At 42.5% G+C, this 21,481-nt stretch overlaps 1 protein-coding gene across 1 annotated transcript in view; it reads right to left on the bottom strand.

Annotated features, from left to right (window-relative positions):
• ZNFX1 (zinc finger NFX1-type containing 1) overlaps positions 1-21,481 on the bottom strand; it is a 39,188-nt gene that overhangs the window by 9,521 nt on the left and 8,186 nt on the right. Inside the window, exons 3-9 of the mRNA XM_066387539.1 lie at positions 17,633-19,441; positions 7,699-7,830; positions 6,647-6,795; positions 5,891-6,040; positions 4,774-4,888; positions 3,586-3,836; positions 1,588-1,727 (exon numbers count right to left, since the gene is read on the bottom strand). Coding sequence (XP_066243636.1) covers positions 1,588-1,727; positions 3,586-3,836; positions 4,774-4,888; positions 5,891-6,040; positions 6,647-6,795; positions 7,699-7,830; positions 17,633-19,441 — 2,746 coding nt within the window. The remainder of the gene's footprint in view (positions 1-1,587; positions 1,728-3,585; positions 3,837-4,773; positions 4,889-5,890; positions 6,041-6,646; positions 6,796-7,698; positions 7,831-17,632; positions 19,442-21,481) is intronic.

Genomic DNA, 21,481 nt, shown 5'->3' with positions numbered 1-21,481 from the left:
TCCTCACCTTAGCCTATGAAGTCCTACACTGTCTGGCCCCTGCCCACCTCTCTGACTTGACTTTCCATTTCTCTCTGAGCCACAGCCATGCTCCCTCCCAACTCAAGGCCTTTACCTGAGGCCCCCAAAATCTCATCTGCACCCCTTCCCTACTGGTCTTTCTTTTTTTTTAGAGGGAGAGAAACAGAGAGGAAAAGACAGACAGGAAGGAGAGAGATGAGAAGCATCAATTCTTCATTGTGGCACCTTAGTTGTTCACTGATTGCTTTCTTATATGTGCCCTGACCAGGGGGGCTCCAGCTGAGCCAGAGACCCCTTGCTCAAGCCAGCAATCCCTTGCTCAAGATGGTAGGCCAGTGCTCAAGTCGGATGAGCCTGTGCTCAAGCCGGGAACCTCAGGGTTTCAAACCTGCGTCCCAGTCCAAATGCTCTATTCACTGCGCCACAGCCTGGTCAGGCTCCCTACTGGTCTTATAAATCCCTACTTCTCTTTCAGATCTCACCTCTCATTTTCCTAGATACCCCAAACCAGCTCAGATTCCACATTAATTTTTTTGGGGGTGTTTTCTTTTGTATTTTTCTGAAGCTGGAAACGAGAAGAGACAGTCAGACAGACTCCTGCATGCGCCCAACCGGGATCCACCTGGCACGCCCACCAGGGGGCGACGCTCTGCCCCTCTGGGGCGTTGCTCTGTTGCGACCAGAGCCACTCTAGCGCCTGGGGCAGAGGCCAAGGAGCCATCCCCAGCGCCCGGGGAAGAGAGAGACAGAGAGGAAGGAGGGGTGGGGGTGGAGAAGCAGATGGGTGCTTCTCCTGTGTGCCCTGGCTGGGAATTGAACCCGGGACTTCTACACGCCAGGCCGATGCTCTACCACTGAGCCAACCGGCCAGGGCCTAATGTTTTATTTATTTTTTGTTTTTGTATTTTTCTTAAGTGAGAAGCAGGGAGGCAGAAAGACAGACTCCTGCATGCGCCTGACCAGGATCCACCCGGCATGCCCACCAGAGGGTGATGCTCTGCCCATCTGGGGTGTTTATGTGTTGCAACTGGAGCCATTCTAGCACCTAAGGTGAAAGCCATGGAGCCATCCTCACTCAGCGCCTGGCCAACTTTGCTCCAATGGAGCCTTGGCTACAGGAGGGGAAGAGAGAGATAAGAAGAGAGGGGGAAGGGTGGAGAAGCAGATGGGCGCTTCTCCTGCGTGCTGTTCCCTCACCGGGAATTGAACCCGAGACTTCCACACACTGGGCCGATGCTCTACCACTGAGCCAACCAGCCAGGGCCCCACATTATTATTAGCAATCCTTGCTCTTTACTTTCTTAGTGTTTATGCCCATTTGTTACTTTCTATTTGTGGAACTGACTGATTTGTCTCTTTGGACAGACTCTAAACTCCATGAGGAGGTAGAGCCAAGTGTCTTCTCTCTCATGGCTGTATCCCCAGCACCCAGCTCAGTGGGGTGGCTCAATGTTAATCATTAGTTAACACTGCTGAAGGTCTGAAGGTTATATTCGAGGAACAGAAAAGGAGCCTCCTATGGAAATTACACGAGCTGGCTGGAGGAGGTGGGGCTTGATACAGTACCTGTAAAGTTTCCAGCGAGAATTCAGGTCCAACTGCCAAACATCCTGGATTTCACTGGCCTCGGCCTCAGTCATGGTGTTCAGTTTGCGAAGCTCATACTTCACTTTCTTATTCATTTTCTTTTTCTGGCTACGCTGGATCTGTAGATATCAATACCAGCCAGGATCACCATCTGAAACCAGAGGTGGGCCCTGTTCTAAACCCTAGATGGGGGTCACAGCACGTAAGAACAGGAGCTGCCACACCAATGAACTTCTTTAAATGTCTGACACTTTCTCAACAGATATTGCATTACGGAGTGGCTACACGAGGGGTTTGGGGCCAGTGAGCATGGATTCAGAGCCCCATCTACCTCTTATCAGGACCCAGAGTAAGTTACTGAATCTCTATGAGCCTCAGCATCTCTTCTATAAAATGGGACTAGTAATAATACTTCTTCATAGAATTGTTGGATTGACAATAAGTGGAAAGCACTTAGAAGAGTGCTGGCAACAGGTATCACTGAACATCCTTTGACCAATTTTTTTTTTTTTTTTTTTTTTACAGGGACAGAGAGAGTCAGAGAGAGGGATAGACAGGGACAAACAGTCAGGAATGGAGAGAGATGAGAAGCATCAATCATTCATTAGTTTTTCGTTGCGACATCTTAGTTGTTCATTGATTGCTTTCTCATATGTGCCTTGACCGCGGGCCTTCAGCAGACCGAGTAACCCCTTGCTTGAGCCAGTGACCTTGGGTCCAAGCTGGTGAGCTTTTTGCTCAAGCCAGATGAGTCCATGCTCAAGCTGGCGACCTCGGGGCCTCGAACCTGGGTCCTTGGCATTCCAGTCCGACACTCTATCCACTGTGCCACCGCCTGGTCAGGCCTTTGACCAATTTTTTCTCATTCCTAAAATACATGTCATGAAAGTAGTGGAGGTGAGTCTTTCTTTTTGAATACCATACAAGACCTGCTATGGTCTTAACATCATCATATCATGATAGTACTTTTAACAAGTGGTTAGTTAAAGGCATTATGTAGGAGAAAGTGCTCTCCCTAAGATGTGTCACTGAGGCCATGAACCATTAGAATGATTGGCATGCGAGACAAATGTCATAATATTAAGGCCCTGTCCCACTTCAAAACCAAATGTCTTCTGAAACCATGTGACAGAGAGATGCCCAATCCCTGTTTCAAAGGATTGGGATCATGACTCCACCCATCAGTGTTGTTGAACTGAACTAAGAGATCAAGTTCAAAGTCATCTGATGAAAACTTCATCCAAAGTTATCCTTGAAAGTCTCTTAAATCAACAGTGGGGTTCAGAAAATGTTATTTTAAGTATCTAGTTTTAAGTATTTAGCATCTATTATTATAATAATGCATGCTAAATTCTGAGGATCACTAGGTTCTACCAAAGGAAGGAGCAGAGGGAAAGTCCATATGTAAACATGGCTTTGAGAAATATCAAATTCCAGGGTGAAGGAGGTAATTCCATATAGCCTGTATGGCTTTCTTCATTCCATTTTACTTAAATTCTCTAAAATCTTTTTTTTCTTTTGAATCCTCTAAAATCTTATGCATGTTCAGACTTGTTTGTAGTTTCTAGCTTGTAGAAGATAACAGCCATGAAAGCACTGATTACTAAGACCCTATGTGTTTGACGCGACCAATCTACTGCATTTTTTCTGAAAGTTCAAGGGAAGCACTTGTTTACTGGTTTTCTGTCTTTTCTAAGTTGGCATGTCTTGCCAGGGCCTCTCTGAAAGGCCATAATTTTTATACTCTTGGCAATTAGACTCATCCTACACTAAGGTCTGGTTGTAAAATGGATAAATTCAGCTAATTGTGATGAGGTGAATGCACTGCAACAAACGTGAGTGAAAACAGGGCTGCAGTTCTGGTCAGAACAGTTGCTCACAGGCCTATTTCAGTAGGGTCTAACCCCCACCTGCCAGACAGTAACAACTGAACTCCCATTTCCCATTTTGTTAGGGTTTTAAAGGAAGTGAGTTTACCTCCCACTCTCCTGTGGCTTGCTCCTGCCCAGCTGCTGTCCCAGAGCCATAGTTTTCAAGCCTCAAGGCCAAAAGTATATTAGCCAATTCCTGGACTGCCCCATTCTCTTCCTTCTTCCGCCGCCGGGGCCTCACCACCTCCTCCTCCTCAATCACCCGGTCTGCTTGAATCAGGTCGGCCTCCTCTGCGATCTCAATCAGAGAACCCTCCTCTTCCCCTTCTTCCTCTTCCTCCTCCCCTTTACCCTGGGCTAAGAGAGAAAATAGGCTTATAAAACAATCTTTACTGCATACAAGATGGGAAAAAGTAGGTTTATAACTGTTCATATGGAAAATAACACAACAATAAATATAGAATAAACTATTTCACGAACTCACAACTATAAACCTACTTTTGCTCCACCCTGTATATAATGTATATATACCCCTAAACGACACATTGTCTAGCCTTGACTTTTTTGAGCTCTATATAACTGAAATCATATTGTATATATTTTCTCTGAACTTGCCTTTTCCATTCAGCATGTTTTTGAGATTCTTATATGCTGCCATACATCCTATAGTTTCTTTTCACTGTTGTACAGTATTTCATTATCTGAATAGACTATAATTAATACATCTATTGTACAAATGTTGACAGACATTTGAATTTTCCCTGTTATCACAAAGTGGTTGTGCCAATTACTATCCCCATTAGCAGTGCATCAGAGCTCACTTATCAATGCAGGGCTATAGACAACTTATTAATTTTTGCCAATCTGGTGGGTGCATAATAGTACCTCATTGTGGTTTTAATTACTCTAGATTCTAATGAGTACCTTTCATATGTTTATTGACCATCTGGATTTCCTATTTTGTGATGTGCCTGTTAAAAGTGGTTATTAAAATCTTTTTTTATTAATTTTAGAAAGAGAGAGAAACACTGATTTGCTGTTCCACTTACTTATGCATCAGTTGATTCTTGTGTGTGTTTTGGGATCCAAACTGCAAACTTGGTGTATTGGGACACCGCTCTGAGTTTCCTAGCTGAGGTCTAAAAGTGTTTTATCTATTTTCCTATTCAGCTATTATATGTCTTTTCTGATTGACTGAAGCTGTTTACATATCCTGGTATTACTTTTAAGTTCCTTCTGGTCTTTACCATATTCTACCATACAGTGTGATTCTAGGCAGATATGTACTTCTTACCTGTATTTTCAGGTCCCTCTGGAGCAACACTTTGAGTGAAAGAACCGACACCCAGACCCAGCCACTCCAGCATCATGGAATGTTTCCAGCTTTGGAAGCAAATCCATTCACTATCCTGAGAAAGGAAAAATTATTAGTCATAAGAATGCTATAACCACCAGTGTGAAGGAAAGGTCTCCTTTATGGATCAAAAGCAATTTCCTTAAAATTCAGAGGCTGCAAATTAGAAACCCTTGGGCAACAGGATCACATAACATAACTTGCATAGAAGTTTAAAAATAAAAATTTCTTGACTCTCTTGACAAAATCAGGAACTATGGCAGCAACGAGGCTGCATTACTGAATGGCAGTAAATGGCTGGAAGAGGGTTGCTGCCACCACTTTTCCAGTTTGCCACAGTCCTCTCTACTTCCCGGTCTCACCACCTAGCCTGTTCTAGTCATTTATAAGACTTAATTGACCTTTAAGGCTTTTTAGGTGTATACCCTGAAATTGACCAGCCCAATGATAATAGAGGTACTTCATTAGGTTGCTAGCCAGCCACTTTATAGAGACTGTTAGGTACTTCTCATATTTTTTGAAGGCAGGCATTATTATCCTTGGGGGATCTGAGAATCACATTGGCCAAAGTCACACAATCAGTCTGGGTGACTTAGGTCTGTTGACCCAGGCACTCTATATGTGCTAGGTTGTCTTGCTATGATATTTCACTTAAGCACTTATTAAGTGGTTTACAAATATTAACTTGTTCATACAAGTAACAGTCCTGTAAGAATTAAGTTAATTGCAAGAAACGGTAACTTCTGCAAGTCAGATTTACAAACATTGGCAATTTCATATGGTTCAACTTAATGTAGTTGTTATCCCAACTTTATAAATGAGGAAACAGGCACAGAAAAGTAACTTGTCCATAGCAAAACCAGGATTCCAACCCAGAAGGCTTTTTCCAGAGTCTTGTTCTTGACTAGTATAATCAGCTATCTCTCCTCATGAAACAAAACTTCCAACAGTATGGCAGCATCAGATTACCAACAGTTAATGCTTTAGACTTCTGATGAAGGCTCCTTCCACATATTGAGTCAAGACAGATGCTGGCACCCCCCAGGATGACCCATACCTGTATTGGTCCATTCATCAGGCTTCTCCAATGCTGGGAAGAAATATATTTCTGCAGGTGCTGTTCCTGTACTACGCCACGCATGGTGCACTCCAGAGTCCGGGCCCCTTGATGCAGCTCTTGCTCTGACTCCTTCATTTGTGTCATGATCTGCCAAGAACAGGGTTAAAGAAATGATAAAGAAGTATCATCATTCACCAAACTCAGTCTCTACTTTGAGGGAAAACAAAGCTAAGACAAGAACAGCATGAAGGGAGAAAAAATAAACTGACTGGTCGGGTCAACAAACCAATTTCTCAAAGCACATCTCTGTGGTCTTGAAACCAAAGGTTTAGCATCTAAAATGTCTAAAAGATTCCTACCAATCAACAAGGAAACAAATACAACAGAAAAACAGGACAAGGATACTGTGTTGGAGACTTCTCTCATTTTCCCTCAGTAATAACTCAGTTTTGGTTGGAGCTTGACCAGCTAGAAGATGGTCAATAGGCTCAAGTAGAAGTGCTGTGGGTGGTTTGAAGGAATCCGCCTAAGGTTCTGACAGGAGTTGAGAGGAAGCAGTGTGCCCTTCTTTGTCCTTTCTCTGCCCTGAATTATAAGGGCAAAGGTCACACCACAAAATTAGCAGAATGTAATGCTGAAATTAACCTGGGTCCTCAACAGCTTTGTGGAACCTCCTTATCTGCCAACCCAGAAAGCCAACACTATCTTGTTTAGTTACCCCTTGAGGCACCAATATCCCAAGCTGGGACTTACATTCATGTAGGCCCTTCGGAGGTGCATAGGGAGGTTTCGGCGAAATTCCCGCTTGTTCCTCAGCTCCCTCAGGGTGAACTGCTTCAAGATGTCACTGTTGCTTCTTCCACCTACCCGCACGATGCTGGTCCTCTGACACTTGTAGATACCTGTGGAGAAAAGTTGAGCACAGCAGAGTTGAGAAGAGCTATGCTGGAGTCTCTTAGCTGAGAGCTGTATGTGTTTGGGGTGCTGTGTCAGCTGGTCCCTTAGGGAACAAACTGGTGCTTATAGGAAATCTACCCCATTGATAAGCAAAAAGGCCCCACAGATAATATGAGCTGCAGAGCAGTAAAGTGTGGTGCTTAAGAGCACAGGCTTTAGAATCAGACAATTGGGACCCAACTTATTGGCTCCACAACTTATTGCTATATAATCTAGGACAAGTTACTTAACTTGATCCTCAGTTTCTTCATCTGTGATTTAAAACAGTAATTCTCTTCTTATAAACTAGAGAATATCTTTACAGCTCCTAGTTAGAGCTTGACATAAAAGTAAGCTCTTAGTAAATGTTCTATGTGCCAGGATTTGTGAATATAGCAAGAAACAGGACCAACCCTCATGGTGTTTATAGTCTAGGGTAGTGAGTGCCACATGAAAATAAATTGTTACATATGTGCTAAGTGTCTCTGAAGAAAAACCACAAAAGGAGACTTAACCTTAGTTTGGGGCAATATTAAGATGCACCTGAACAGAGATTTAAGGTGAAATCTGAAGAATGAATAGAGTTGGAGCCAGCCATGCTGGATGGAATTAAGACAGAGAGGTAGAGAGGACAAGTACATTCTAGGCGGGGGAACAGCACCAACAGAGGAAGAAGCTGAGGAATTGAAAGGATTAAAGATAATGGGAAGAGGTAGGAGATGAGATTCAGAGTTAGGCACACAACACACAGTCTTACATGTCATGGTTAGGACTGTGGACTTTATTAAAAGAGCAATAGAAAGCTACTGAAGTTGCTAATGGTTCAACTATAAATGTCTTGATAGAAAACAATTTTGTGTAGATATTACCTTCCAAAAATTGGTCCAAAGCATGATTAGTATAACACACAACCAAGATGGGGAACTTCTGTCGATTAATTTGCCAAACAGACTCATTGGTTAGGAGAGCCTGAACAATTTTTAGACCCACATAGGTTTTGCCTAAAAAACAAGAAAAAAAAGGAATTAGAAAACTTAGAGATTTACTAAAAGGAATAATTAAAGAAAATGATTATTTTTTAAAACATTTATTATAACACATTGAAATGGCTTAAAATCCAAGTAGCACGAATGGGTATATTATGAAAAGTTCTCTTACTCTTCTGTCCCCCAGCCACCCATTTCCTCTCTTAAAAGCAACCAATGTTACCTACCAGGTTCTTGTATAACTCTCCAGAGATCTTTATTCAATGTATATATAAACAAATATGAATATATCATTTTTATCTAGCCTTCTCTTTCTCCTTTTTGTTTAGCGAGACAGGGAGAGAACCCTCTTTCTTTCTTTTTTCTGACAGAGAAATATTTGTTCATGGATTTCTTAAAGTGAGTTTTTTTTAATATTTATTAATTTTAATGGGGTGACATCCATAAATCAGGGTACATATGTTCAAAGAAAACATGTCCAGGCTATCTTGTCATTCAATTATGTTGCATACCCATCACCCAAAGTCAGATTGTCCTCCATCACCTTCTATCTAGTTTTCTTTGTGCCCCTTCTCCTCCCCCTTCCTTTCTCCACCCCCCCCCCACCACCAACCACCACACTCTTGTCCATGTCGCTTAGTCTCGATTTTATGTCCCACCTATGTATGGAATCATGCAGTTCTTGGTTTTTTTCTGATTTACTTACTTCACTCCGTATAATGTTATCAAGATCCAACCATTTTGTTGTAAATGATCCGATGTCATCATTTCTTATGGCTGAGTAGTATTCCATAGTATATATGTGCCACATCTTCTTTATCCAGTCATCTATTTAAGGGCTTTTTGGTTGTTTCCATGTCTTGGCCACTGTGAACAAGGGGCTACATGTGTCTTTATGTATCAGTGTTTCTGAGTTTTTGGGGTATATACCCAGTAGAGGGATTGCTGGGTCATAAGGTAGTTCTATTTTCAGTTTTTTGAGGAACCACCATACTTTCTTCCATAATGGTTGTACTACTTTACATTCCCACCAACAGTGAATGAGGGTTCCTTTTTCTCCACAGCCTCTCCAACATTTGCTTTTACCTGTCTTGTTGATAATAGCTAATCTAACAGGTGTGAGGTGGTATCTCATTGTAGTTTTGATTTGCATTTCTTTAATAGCTAATGAAGATGAGCATCTTTTCATATATCTGTTGGCCATTTGTATTTCTTCCTGAGAGAAGTGTCTGTTCATGTCATCTTCCCATTTTTTTATTGGATTGTTTGTTGTTGAGTTTTATGAGTTCTTTGTATATTTTGGATATTAGGTCCTTATCTGAGCTGCTGTTTGAAAATATCATTTCCCATTTAGTTGACTGTTTCTTTTGTTGTCAGTTTCTCTTGCTGAGCAAAAACTTCTTAGTCTGATGTAGTCCCATTCATTTATCTTTGCCTTCACTTCTCTTGCCTATGGAGTCAAATTCATAAAATGCTCTTTAAAACCAAGGTCCATGAGTTTGGAACCTATGTCTTCTATGTACTTTATTGTTTCAGGTCTTATATTTAGGTCTTTGATCCATTTTTAATTAATTTTAGTAAAAGGGGACAGACTGTAGTTGCGTTTCATTCTTTTGCATGTGGCTTTCCAGTTTTCCCAGCACCATTTGTTGAAGAGGCTTTCTTTTCTCCATTCTGTGTTGGCCCCTTTATCAAGTTATTTGACTATATATATGTGGTTTTATTTCTGGACTTTCTATTCTTTTCCATTGGTTTGAGTGTCTATTTTTCTGCCAATACCATGCTGTTTTGATTGTCATGGCTCTATAATATAGTTTGAAGTCAGGTATTGTAATGCCTCCAGCTTCATTCTTTTTCCTTAGGATTGCTTTGGCTATTTGGGGTTTTTTATAGTTCCATATAAATCTGATGATTTTTTGTTCCATTTCTTTAAAAAATGTCATTGGATTTTTTATGGGAATTGCATTAAATTTGTATATTGCTTTGGGTAATATGGCCATTTTGATTATATTTATTCTTCCTATCCAAAAACAAGGAATATTTTTCCATCTCATTGTATCTTTTTCGATTTCCCTTAACAATGCTTTGTAGTTTTTGTTATATGGGTCCTTTACATTCTTTGTTATGTTTACTCCTAGGTATTTTATTTATTTTTTGTTGCAACTGTGAAGGGGATTATTTTTTTTAGTTCATTTTCTAATGTTTCATTGTTGGCATATAGAAAGGCTATGGACTTTTGTATATTGATTTTGTATCCTGCGACCCTTACTGTATTGGTTTATTGTTTCTAGTAATCTTTTTGTGGAGTCTTTGGGGTTTTCGATGTATAGGATCATATCATCTGCAAAAAGTGATACCTTTACTTCTTTTTTGATATGGATGCCTTTTATTTCTTTATCTTGTCTGATTGCTCTGGCTAGAACTTCTAGCACCACATTAAATAAGAGTGGAGAAAGTGGACAACCCTGTCTCATTCCTGATTTAAGGGGGAAAGCCTTCAGTTTTATGCCATTTAATATGATATTAGCTGATGGTTTATCATAGATGGCCTTTATCATGTTGAGATATTTTCCTTCTATAGCCATTTTGTTGGGTATCTTAAACATAAAGTTGTGTTGTATTTTATCAAATGCCTTTTCTGCATCTATTGATAAGATCATGTGGTTTTTGTTCTTTGTTTTGTTGATATGGTGTATTACGTTAACCATCTTACGTATGTTGAACCATCCTTGAGATTCTGGGATGAATCCCACTTGATCATGATGTATTATTTTTTTTAATATGTTGTTGTATTCGATTTGCTAATATCTTGTTTTAGTATTTTAGCATCTGTATTCATTAGAGATATTGGTCTGTAGTTTTCTTTTTTTGTGCCATCCTTGCCAGGTTTTGGTATGAGGGTTATGTTGGCCTCATAAAATGTGTTTGGAAGTATCGCTTCTTCTTCAATTTTTTGGAAGACTTTGAGTAGAATAGGAACCAAGTCTTCTTTGAATGTTTGATAGAATTCACTAGTATAACCGTCTGGGCCTGGACTTTTATTTTTGGGAGGTTTTTAATAGTTTTTTCTATTTCCTCCCTGCTAATTGGTCTGTTTAGGCTTTCTGCTTCTTCTTGACTCAGTCTAGGAAGGTTGTATTGTTCTAGGAATTTACCCATTTCTTCTAATGGTGGCCGCTGCTTGCCCGTCTTTGCCAGGGTCTGGTGTGGGCGTTAGCTCGCGTTGGCTGGGTCACCGCAGGCACAGTCTTTCCTTGGCTTGGACGTCTGTGCCACAGTCTGGCTTTCTCCACACCCTTTGCCCCCCTTAGCTCCCACTCTCTCTCAGTTCCAAGTGAAAGCAGCTCTTGTTCAGGTTAGTGAGGAAGGCGGAGTGTTCCTTTCTCCGTCTTATTTCTTTCGGGGTTGATTATATATTTAGTCAATTTTTCGCTTGATCATACCTTAGTTTTCAGTGTGTGTGACTTCTAGACGCTCCAAGGATAGATTTTTCTGTCTCTGGTTGAAGAACTTGTTGAAATTTTGGGGAGATTTATTGGTAGCGCTCCTCACGGCGCCATTTCTCTCTCTTTCTTTTTTAATACAAAGAGCAGCAGACTATTTTCACTGTTCTACATCTTGCTTTTTTCACTTAATGCATCTTGGAAGTGGTTCTCTATCAGTACATAAAAAGAATCCTCTCTCTTGCTTTTCATAGATGTAAAGTATTTTTTAGCCAGTTCCCTACTGATGGACATATAATTTGTTTCCAATCTCATGTGGCAAATTATTTAAAAATGCTTTCAATATGCCACAGTGAACTTGCCTTTGTAATAGGAGGGAAAAATTCATAGAAATCAACATTGGAGTTAAGAGTTGTGGGCTTATCTGCAAATATCCATTAATTAATTAAGTCTACAAACAGCTCAATTTTTACATTGTATCAGGGCTGAGAAGGCAGCCACTATCCTCAAAAACACAGCTGAGTGAGGAAGAGATACAAGAAAATCAAAGATTTCAGTTATAGCATAAGTAACAATTCCTTCCTCTCTCCACCCTCCCCCCCCCCAATAATATGTATTGAGTGCCTAACAGGTGTCAGGCATTGGGTTAAGTTGAGCACAATAGCCATGGTTCTTATTTGCCTGGGCCTTACAGACCACTTGTTGAAAAAAAGATAATCATACAAACAAATATAAAACCACAAATGTAGGAAATGCAAAACAAAGGTATCAAGAAAACATAATTGGGATTCTGGCCTAGTCAATGAGGTTAGAAGAGGCTTCCCTGGGGAAGTGACAACTGAGTAAGAGTGGGCAAGTGGGACTATGGATGTACTAGTTGGAAGGTTTTTGCTATCTTCCCGATCAGTGAAGGCTGAAGCCTGGATCTAGCAGTATAGATGAGGTAAGTAGGCAGACTAGGGAGAAGTTTCAGAGGTTAAAAATTGTGGCCCTGGCCGGTTGGCTCAGCGGTAGAGCATTGGCCTGGCGTGCAGGGGTCTCGGGTTCGATTTCTGGCCAGGACACACAGGAGAAGCGCCCATCTGCTTCTCCACCCCTCCCCCTCTCCTTCCTCTCTGTCTCTCTCTTCCCCTCCCACAGCCAAGGCTCCACTGGAGCAAAGATGGCCCGGGCACTGGGGATGGCTCTGTGGCCTCTGCCTCAGGCGCTAGAATGGCTCTGGATGCAACAGAGCGACGCCCCAGAGGGGCAGAACATCGCCCCCTGGTGGGCATGCTGGGCGGATCCCAGTCGGGCACATGCGGGAGTCTGTCTGACTGCCTCCCCGTTTCCAGCTTTGGAAAAATGAAAAAAAAAAAAAAAAAATTGCTTGGAACTTCCTAATGGTTTGGCTGGCGTGGGGAACAGAAAAGGATAACTCCCAGGCTTCTAGTTTGGAGGACTGGATGGATAAAATGAATCTTGGAAAGAAAATCTTTTTAATTCAACATTTATATATTTATATTATTGCCTCCCACTGCTTCCTTTCCCCTGGAATGGGTACTTTTTGGGATTTCCACCTCAAAAATTACCCCCCCCAACTACTTCCCTCTTATACGCATACATAGGTTCTTTCCTAGTAGCTGTGTGTGTGTGTGTGTGTGAGAGAGAGAGAGAGAGAGAGAGAGTGTGTTTGGGGGGAGGGGTTTAAGCTAGCCTAAACTGATTACTGTACCTGGAACTAAAGAATTCTAATTCAGTGGTAACATTAGGAAAAATTATTTGCAACAGAAATATTTTAAACATACAAACAGCTACAAATCAATATGAAAAGCCATTGGATAGAAATAAGGACAAATTCGAAAAGGCAATCCATAGCAGCAGTTATATAAATAGCTAATGAACACAATAAAGAATATTTAAACCTAATTTTTAATTAAAAGAATACAAATTAACCACTGTGGTATACATTTCTAGAGGGCAATTTGACAATACACTACTTATTAAAATTATAAATTCAGTTAGAAATTTCTCTTCTGGATATATTCTATTTGTGTGTGAATTGACTCACAAACAAGGCTGTTTACTGAAATGTTTGTATAAGAAAATCTTTCCACAAGGAACTGGTTAGAGATTATGAACTACCCACATAATGGAATATAATAAAGTCACATAAACAAGAGTGAGACACTACTTATGTACTAGTATGGAAGTATCTCCATTATATTTTATAAGTGAGCAAAACAACATGCAAAAAGTGTTCCTAGCATAGTGGGTTTAAAAAAAGTGGGGGGAAATGAATATAAGTATGCATTTCCTTGAATATTTATAACAATATCTCTGGAAGGATACACAGGAAGATAATACTGCTTTAGAGAAGGGAACTGAGTAAGGTGGTAGGAGGAGGGAGAGACTTAAAAAATTTTTAATCATTTTTTAATAAAACATAAAATTAGCCCTGGCTGAATAGCTCAGTTGGTTGAGAGAGTCATCCCAAAGCACAGAGGTTGCGGGTTCAATTCTCGGTCAGGGCACACACAGGAACAGAGTGACATTCCTGTCTCTCTCCCCTCCCCGTTACATCTCTAACTAAAATCAATCAGTTAAAAATATTTAAAAAACAGATTTGCCTCAAGGCCAAGTTTCATGCAAAGGAGGAGAAGCAGAGGCTTATTCACTGAAGCTGTTATCACATGTACATTTCTTAAAACAAAACAAAAAAAACCCCCAAAAATAAAATTAATAATGAACCAAAAATTTAAACCTCGCAGATCAGCAGAAACTGCTCATCAGCAAAAAGGAACAATAACATGCAATAATACCGAAAGGATGTAAGGAAATGCTAACACTAATTCACTCTTGGTGAGAGTACAAACTGGTACTCTTGTCAAAACTCTCAAAACATCACTTTTTTCTTTTTAATATTATATTTATTGATTTTACTGGGTGGGGGGCAATAAGTAGTTACTTCACTCTAGCCGTTCATCGGTTGCTTGTTGTATGTGCTTTGACCAGGTAAACCCAAGGTTCCAAATGGCAACCTCAGCATTACAAGTTGGTGCTCCATCCACTGCACCACTACAGGCCAGGCAAAATATCACTTTATGCATATTTTTTCATTATATAAGTGTTTCTTATTAGAAAGAACTTTCCAACTGTAACATTAACTTTTTATCATAAGTTGCCATTACTTTAATTAGTGTTTTTAAGAGACCTCTTCCTGGGCCCTGGCCGGTTGGCTCAGTGGTAGAACGTCGGCCTGGCGTGCAGGAGTCCCAGGTTCGATTCCTGACCAGGGCACACAGGAGAAACGCCCATCTGCTTCTCCACCCCTCCCCCTCTCCTTCCTCTCTGTCTCTCTCTTCTCCTCCCGCAGCCAAGGCTCTATTGGAGCAAAATTGGCCCTGGTGCTGGGGATGGCTCTATGGCCTCTGCCTCAGGCGCCAGAATGACTCTGGATGCAACAGAGCGATGCCCCAGATGGGCAGAGCATCGTCCCCTGGTGGGCATGCCGAGTGGATCCCGGTGGGGCGCATGCGGGAGTCTGTCTGACTGCCTCCCCGTTTCCAACTTCAGAAAAATACAAAAAAAAAAAAAAAAAAAAAAAAGACCTCTTCCTGTTTTTGTATATCATTTTGGGAGAGTAATTAGCAGTACCTAGTATAACAATTAATGTGAATTCCCACATTAGGGGAAAAAAAATTACAGAAATAATAAGCAGAGTACCCAAAGATAAACACACAGACCTAGACATTCAGATATTTATTACAGCACTGATGTAATACTGAAAGCAATATATAGGTAATGTATGGTCCATTCATACCCTGCAGTGATTGCAGGCACAGTAAAGAGTAAGGTACATTTCTAAATGTAAGTGTAAAAACTGTAAAAATGTCCATAATATATTATTTATATATACTACATAAATTATAGGCCAATAAAAGAACATGATCTCAGGCCCTGGCTGGTTGGCTCAGCGGTAGAGCATCAGCCCAGTGTGCGAAAGTCCCAGGTTCGACTCCCTGTCAGGGCACAAAGGAGAAGTGCCCATCTGCTTCTCCACCCTTCCCCCTCTCCTTCCTCTCAATCTCTCTCTTCCCCTCCTGCAGCCAAAGCTCCACTGGAGAAAGTTGGCCCGGGAGTTGAGGATGGCTCCATGGCCTCCACCTCAGGTGATAGAATGGCTCTGGTTGCAACAGAGCAACGCCCCAGATGGGCAGAGCATTGCCCCCTCTTGGGCATGCCTGGTGGATCCCAGTTGGGCACAAGCGGTAGTCTGTCTGACTGCCTCCCCACTTCTAACTTCAGAAAAATACAAATAGGAAAAAAAAACATGATCCCATTTTTGTTATTAAAAAAATACTTGGAGAGTATCTGGAAAAATACACATCAAACTGCTAATAGTAGTTATCATCCCAGGGTAGGATTAGAGAATGGTACATGAGAAGGGTATAGGGAAGTATAATTCCATCAGAATCAAGTATTATATAGGGAAGCCAGGACTCTAGACCCAAAATGCCTGAGTTCAAGTTCTAGATCTATCACTAACCACCAGTGTGAGCTTCAACACATTATTCAAACTCTCTTTGCCTTAGTTTTTTCATCTTAAAATGGAATGGTTTCTGCCTCACTGAGTTATTGTGAAGATGCAATGAGTTAACATATGTAAAGCATATAAACAGTATTTGGCACATAGTGCTATTAATATTATATATACAGTAATTCCTCACTTAATTTATAAGTTCGGCCCTGGCTTAGTGGTAGAGCGTCAGCCCGGCGTGTGGATGTCCCGGGTTCAATTCCCAGTCAGGGCACACAGAAGAAGAGACATCTGCTTCTCCTTCCCTCTTCCTTCCCCTTCACTCTCTCTCTTCTCCTACTACAGCCATGGCTTGTGGTTCGAGCAAGCTGGCCCTGGGCACTGAGGATGACTCCATGGCCTCCTCTGTTATTGCTAAATGTAGCTCAGTTGCCAAGCAATGGAACAAAAGCCCTAGATGGGTAGAGCATCACTCAGTAGGAGGCTTGCCGGGTGGGCTCCTGTTCAGGGTGTGCATGCAGGAGCCTGTCTCTCTGCCCTCCCCTGCTCTCACTTAATAAAAAAACAAAACAAAAAGACCACATTGTTGATAGGTTCTTGGAAACTGAGTTTTTAATGAAATAACGTATAATAAAACCAATGTTCCCACAGGCTGAAGTAAAAACAAGATTAAGTTTCTATGGTATATTTCTGGTCATAAAAACATCAACAAACTTCTATATAAAGACCCCAAAGCCTGACCCGTGGTGGTGCAGTGGATAAAGCGTCGACCTGGAAATGCTGAGATCGCCGGTTTGAAACCCTGGGCTTGCCTGGTCAAGGCACATATGGGAGTTGATGCTTCCAGCTCCTCCCCCCTTCTCTCTCTCTGTCTCTCCCTCTCCTCTCTAAAAATGAATAAATAAAAAGAAAAAAAAAAAAAAAAAAAAAAAAGACCCCAAAATATTCCTGATGTATTTTGTGAGCTATTCATATATTTAAAAACAAGATTAATAAAATAAGATGAATAAAAACAAGTAAAAGAATTCTTTTCCAACCCACTTATTCCAGTTCAGGGTCTGGGTGGCTAGAGTAAACTGTGGCAGGTCAGGGTGCAAGGCAGAAGCCACCTTGGACAGGACACCCTTCCATCACAGGGCGCACTCAAACTCATTCATACTGGGACAATGTAGACATGCCAATTCATCTCACATGCACATCTTTGGGATGTGGGAGGAATATGGAGTCCCTGGAGAAAACCCACACAGACACGGAGATTGTACAAACTCCACAATGGCCCTGGCCTGGAATCTTATTTTTCCTCCTCATCAATGTTATTAACAAAATGATGTTGAATGAAATAATATTATTCAAGGACCTACTGTACTTGATATTAATTAAAAGTAATATAAAAATCAAACAAATTAATATAGCCTTTGATGAAACAGAGTAATGCATCTTGTGAAGTTTGCCCATTAGCAATCTTTTCTAACCTTAGTAATTTTTGTTTACTACTATGCATACCAATGGGTCCCCACTGGAAAATCACCATAAGCAGCAACTTTATAAAAAAAGTTTGATGCCCATTTCATGGGACTATTTGTTTTTTAAAAAATTGAATTTGTTAGTGTGACATTGGTTAATAAAGTTATATAGGTTTCAGGTGCATAATTCTATATTACATCACCTGTATAGTGTGCTGTGTTCACCACCCCAAGTCAAGTCTCCTTCCATCACCACCTATCCCATTACCCTTCTACCTTCTCCCACACTCACATGGGAACGTTTCAAATCAAGACATTCTAGAAAACTAGAGTCTAGCCTTCCTCTCCTATCTCCTAAGGCAGATGACATGTACTCTGAAAAATTCTCTTACCTGTTCCAGGAGGTCCTTGAATAATAGCCAGTTCCCTTGTGAGAGCAAACTGCAAAGCTTCCATCTGGGAGTCATCCAGCTTCAGGGCTTCTTTGGAGGGCCACTGGCTGGGGTCTAAGACATTAACTCTGAGGTATCTCGAGCCCTCGGCATTCCTCAGAGATTCCCCGGTGGCTGAGGGATTCTTTAACAAGGGTATGAAATCATATCTGCCTCCCATCAGCAAGTACACTGGCTGTGTCACATAAGAGTCACACTCCACAATGTTTCTCTGGAAGGGGACATCTTCCTCTTGGATCTCCTGGAGTCCTTCCAGGACATGCCTATAGGCCTCGAAGTATGCAGTTGTTTCCACCATGAGGAAAGAGTCAGAGGGCTGGACCTCTGCTAGCAGCTGTTGGCTCTGCTCATTGAAGCAGAGCTGGACAAATCCTCGGCAGAGCTCCTCCTGTTCCCGGTTAGACACTGTGGCAAAAAGAAATGTCTCAAAATTGTCCTTGGACATGCACACCAAGGACCCATAGAGCAATCGCTTGGAATTCTGCCAGCGAACATACTTCAGTGGTTTTGTGTCAAACTGCACCTTATAGACAATGCCTGATGATGAACATACAGGGGTGATAATCCTGGTATCAAAGTATATTCGGATGTCGTCAAATTTTCTCTTCCTCAGGCCTTGGTCCTCAAAGCTCTGGAGAAGTTCCAAAATGCCTTCTCGTAGGGGTCTGACAAAATCTTCTCTCAGGAGTCGGAAGTGCGTATCCAGATAGACAGCAGTGCTCTCGTATTTTCCAGAAATGATGTTGGGACGCAGGAACGGCTTCTCATCCAAGTGCACTTCATTGTAGGTAGGGTAAATAGGCATGGTCCGGTAGCTCTCAACATGGTCTTCTGCCTTAGGCTGTACTAAAGTGTAGGTGTCCACTCTTAAAGTGCCCTCTCGCCTCTTTTCCTGCAAATGTTCGATGATGGTCTGCACCTTCTCCAGGTTTTTCTCAGTCTCCTCTTTTATGTTAACACCAGAGGCTCTCAAAACATTAAGAGAAGCTGGCAGGAGGGAAATGAGCATGGACGTTTCCTGCACAGAGCTGGCAGGAAAGACACTTACAAGGTCCTGGAGGAGGGAGATGATGTTGCTGATGTGTTCTGGATACTGGTTTCGAATGTCAGGGGCGGACTCAGTGACCATCCCTACCACATAAGTTGGCAGGCAAACTTTAAGGAATTTTGAGTTCTTCAATATGCCCAGGACATGGAGAACACTCTGGCGATCCATTTTGGAACTGCATGCCTTCCGAAGAACCTGGCAAATGAGCTCAAGGAAGTTGGGTTTCATGAAAGAATGAGACAAAAGTTCCTTCAGTCCTGAACTTGTGGCAAGTGTGATGACCACCTCAGAGGGGTCTTTTTGCAGAAGACTTTCTAGGAACTTATAGCCCAGTTTCTTTACCTGCTGTGGCTGTTCTGCAGGCTTCTGGTGGGGGCTCCGCCACTGTTGGAAATTTTCATCAGACCAAGGTGGCCTGCGGTTCCTTCCCTCCTGATTGCCATTTCTCTGCCTGGTGTCATTCTCCTGACCATGTCTTTGGCCTCTAGGTTCATCATTGGCATGTCCCCCACGGTTCCTCCTTTCTGGATGAGGGTTCCTTCCCATGGCTGCAAACCTCTCTTCTCTTTGCTGATAAGGGACAGGATGGTTGTTGGCTCTCGGATGCCTTCCTAACTGGTTGGCTCCTCCTCTGAGAGCATTGGCTGGTAGATTATTGGCCTGATTTCTAGCTCTTGGTGGTAGTTCTCCATCCATAGGCCCTAAAGACAATGGGAATACGGGGTAAGCACATAAATCACTGTGCAAGGAAACCCAGTAGGACAACAATAAACATTTTCTCATTTTCCAAAACAACCAAGGAGCTTAGGTTTTTTTTTTTGTTTTTGTTTTTTTTTTTTTCCATTTTTTCATTTTTCTGAAGCTGGAAACAGGGAGAGACAGACAGACTCCCGCATGTGCCCGACTGGGATCCACCCGGCACGCCCACCAGGGGCGAGGCTCTGCCCACCAGGGGGCGATGCTCTGCCCATCCTGGGCGTCGCCATGTTGCGACCAGAGCCACTCTAGCGCCTGAGGCAGAGGCCACAGAGCCATCCCCAGCGCCCGGGCCATCTTTGCTCCAATGGAGCCTTGGCTGCGGGAGGGGAAGAGAGAGACAGAGAGGAAAGCGCGGCGGAGGGGTGGAGAAGCAAATGGGCGCTTCTCCTGTGTGCCCTGGCCGGGAATCGAACCCGGGTCCTCCGCACGCTAGGCCGATGCTCTACCGCTGAGCCAACCAGCCAGGGAGGTTTTTTTTTTAAAGACTTTATTTATCCATTTTTATTGGAGAGAGAGAGAGAGAAGAGATAGAGAGAACAGGGGGAGGAGCAGGAAGCATCAACTCCCATATGTGCCTTGACCAGGCAAGCCCAGAGTTTTGAACCGGCAACCTCAGCATTCCAGGTCAACGCTTTAGCCACTGTGCCACCACAGGTCAGGCCAAGCTTAGGTTTTATTTGAAGAGAAATAAGGTTTTCTACCAAGTCACTTAGTAAATGTAAAATAGATTACTATAGTGTTCTCTATATCATAAATATATAAAAACGTGCAAAAGGGAAAAGGAATAAACATTTGTTGAGCACCTAATACATGCTGGAGAATAACTTCTTATAGTATATCGTTTAATTATCACAAATTGGGCATCTGAAACCTGTATAATTATGTTAACCAGTGTCACCTCAACTCAATAAAAAAAAAAATCCTGTTCTATAAAATTGTTTCTTAATTAAAAAATATCCTAGGCAGCCCTGGCCAGTTGGCTCAGTGGTAGAGCGTTGGCCTGGCGTGCGGAAGTCCTGGGTTCAATTCCTGGCCAGGGCACACAGGAGAGGCGCCCATCTGCTTCTCCACCCCTCCCCCTCTCCTTCCTCTCTGTCTCTCTCTTCCCCTCCCGCAGCCAAGGCTCCACTGGAGCAAAAGATGGCCCAGGCGCTGGGGATGGCTCCTTGGCCTCTGCCCCAGGCGCTAGAGTGGCTCTGGTCGCAACAGAGCGATGCCCTGATGGGCAGAGCATCGCCCCCTGGTGGGCGTGCCGGGTGGATCCCGGTCGGGCGCATGCGGGAGTCTGTCTGACTGCCTCCCTGTTTCCAGCTTCAGAAAAATACAAAAAAAAAAAAAAAATATATATATATATATATATATATATATCCTAGGCCTTGGCCGGTTGGCTCAGTGGTAGAGCATTGGCCTGGAGTATGGATGTCCCGGGTTCAGTTCCTGGCTGGGGCACACAGGAGAAGCGACCATCTACTTCTCCACCCTTCCCCCTTCTCTATCAATTCCCCTCCCGCAGTCATGACTCAATTGGTTTGAGCTCATCAGCCCTGGGTGCTGAGGATGGCTTCATGGAGCCTCCTCCACCTCAGGTGCTAAAAATAGCTCAGTTGTCACCATGGCCCCAGATGGGCAGAGCATCAGTCCCAGACTGGAGTTTCTTGGTGGATCCTGGTGGGACCCATGAAAGAGTCTGTCTCTCTATCCACCCTCCTCTCACTTGGAAAAAGAGGGGGGAAAAAATGAGTAAATCTTAAAAAGAAAATGCAATGAGCTGATCTTTCTGACTCTCTGAAATAATCCCAACTTGTGAGGACGTGTGTGTATCACTGGGCCAGGGCCATGATTTTTTTTTTTTTTTTTTTAGAGAGAGAAGAAAAAGAGAGGAGGGGTGGGGGTGAGGGGAAAGTAGGAAGCATCAACTCACTAGTTGCTTTTCTTATGTGCCTTGACCAGGCAAACCCAGGGTTTTAAACTGTGACATCAGC

Source organism: Saccopteryx leptura, chromosome 5 (assembly GCF_036850995.1).
Source record: "Saccopteryx leptura isolate mSacLep1 chromosome 5, mSacLep1_pri_phased_curated, whole genome shotgun sequence".
Lineage (NCBI taxonomy): Eukaryota > Metazoa > Chordata > Mammalia > Chiroptera > Emballonuridae > Saccopteryx > Saccopteryx leptura.
The sequence above is the reverse complement of the archived record's forward strand: the minus strand, read 5'-3'. Positions and strand labels throughout refer to the sequence as shown.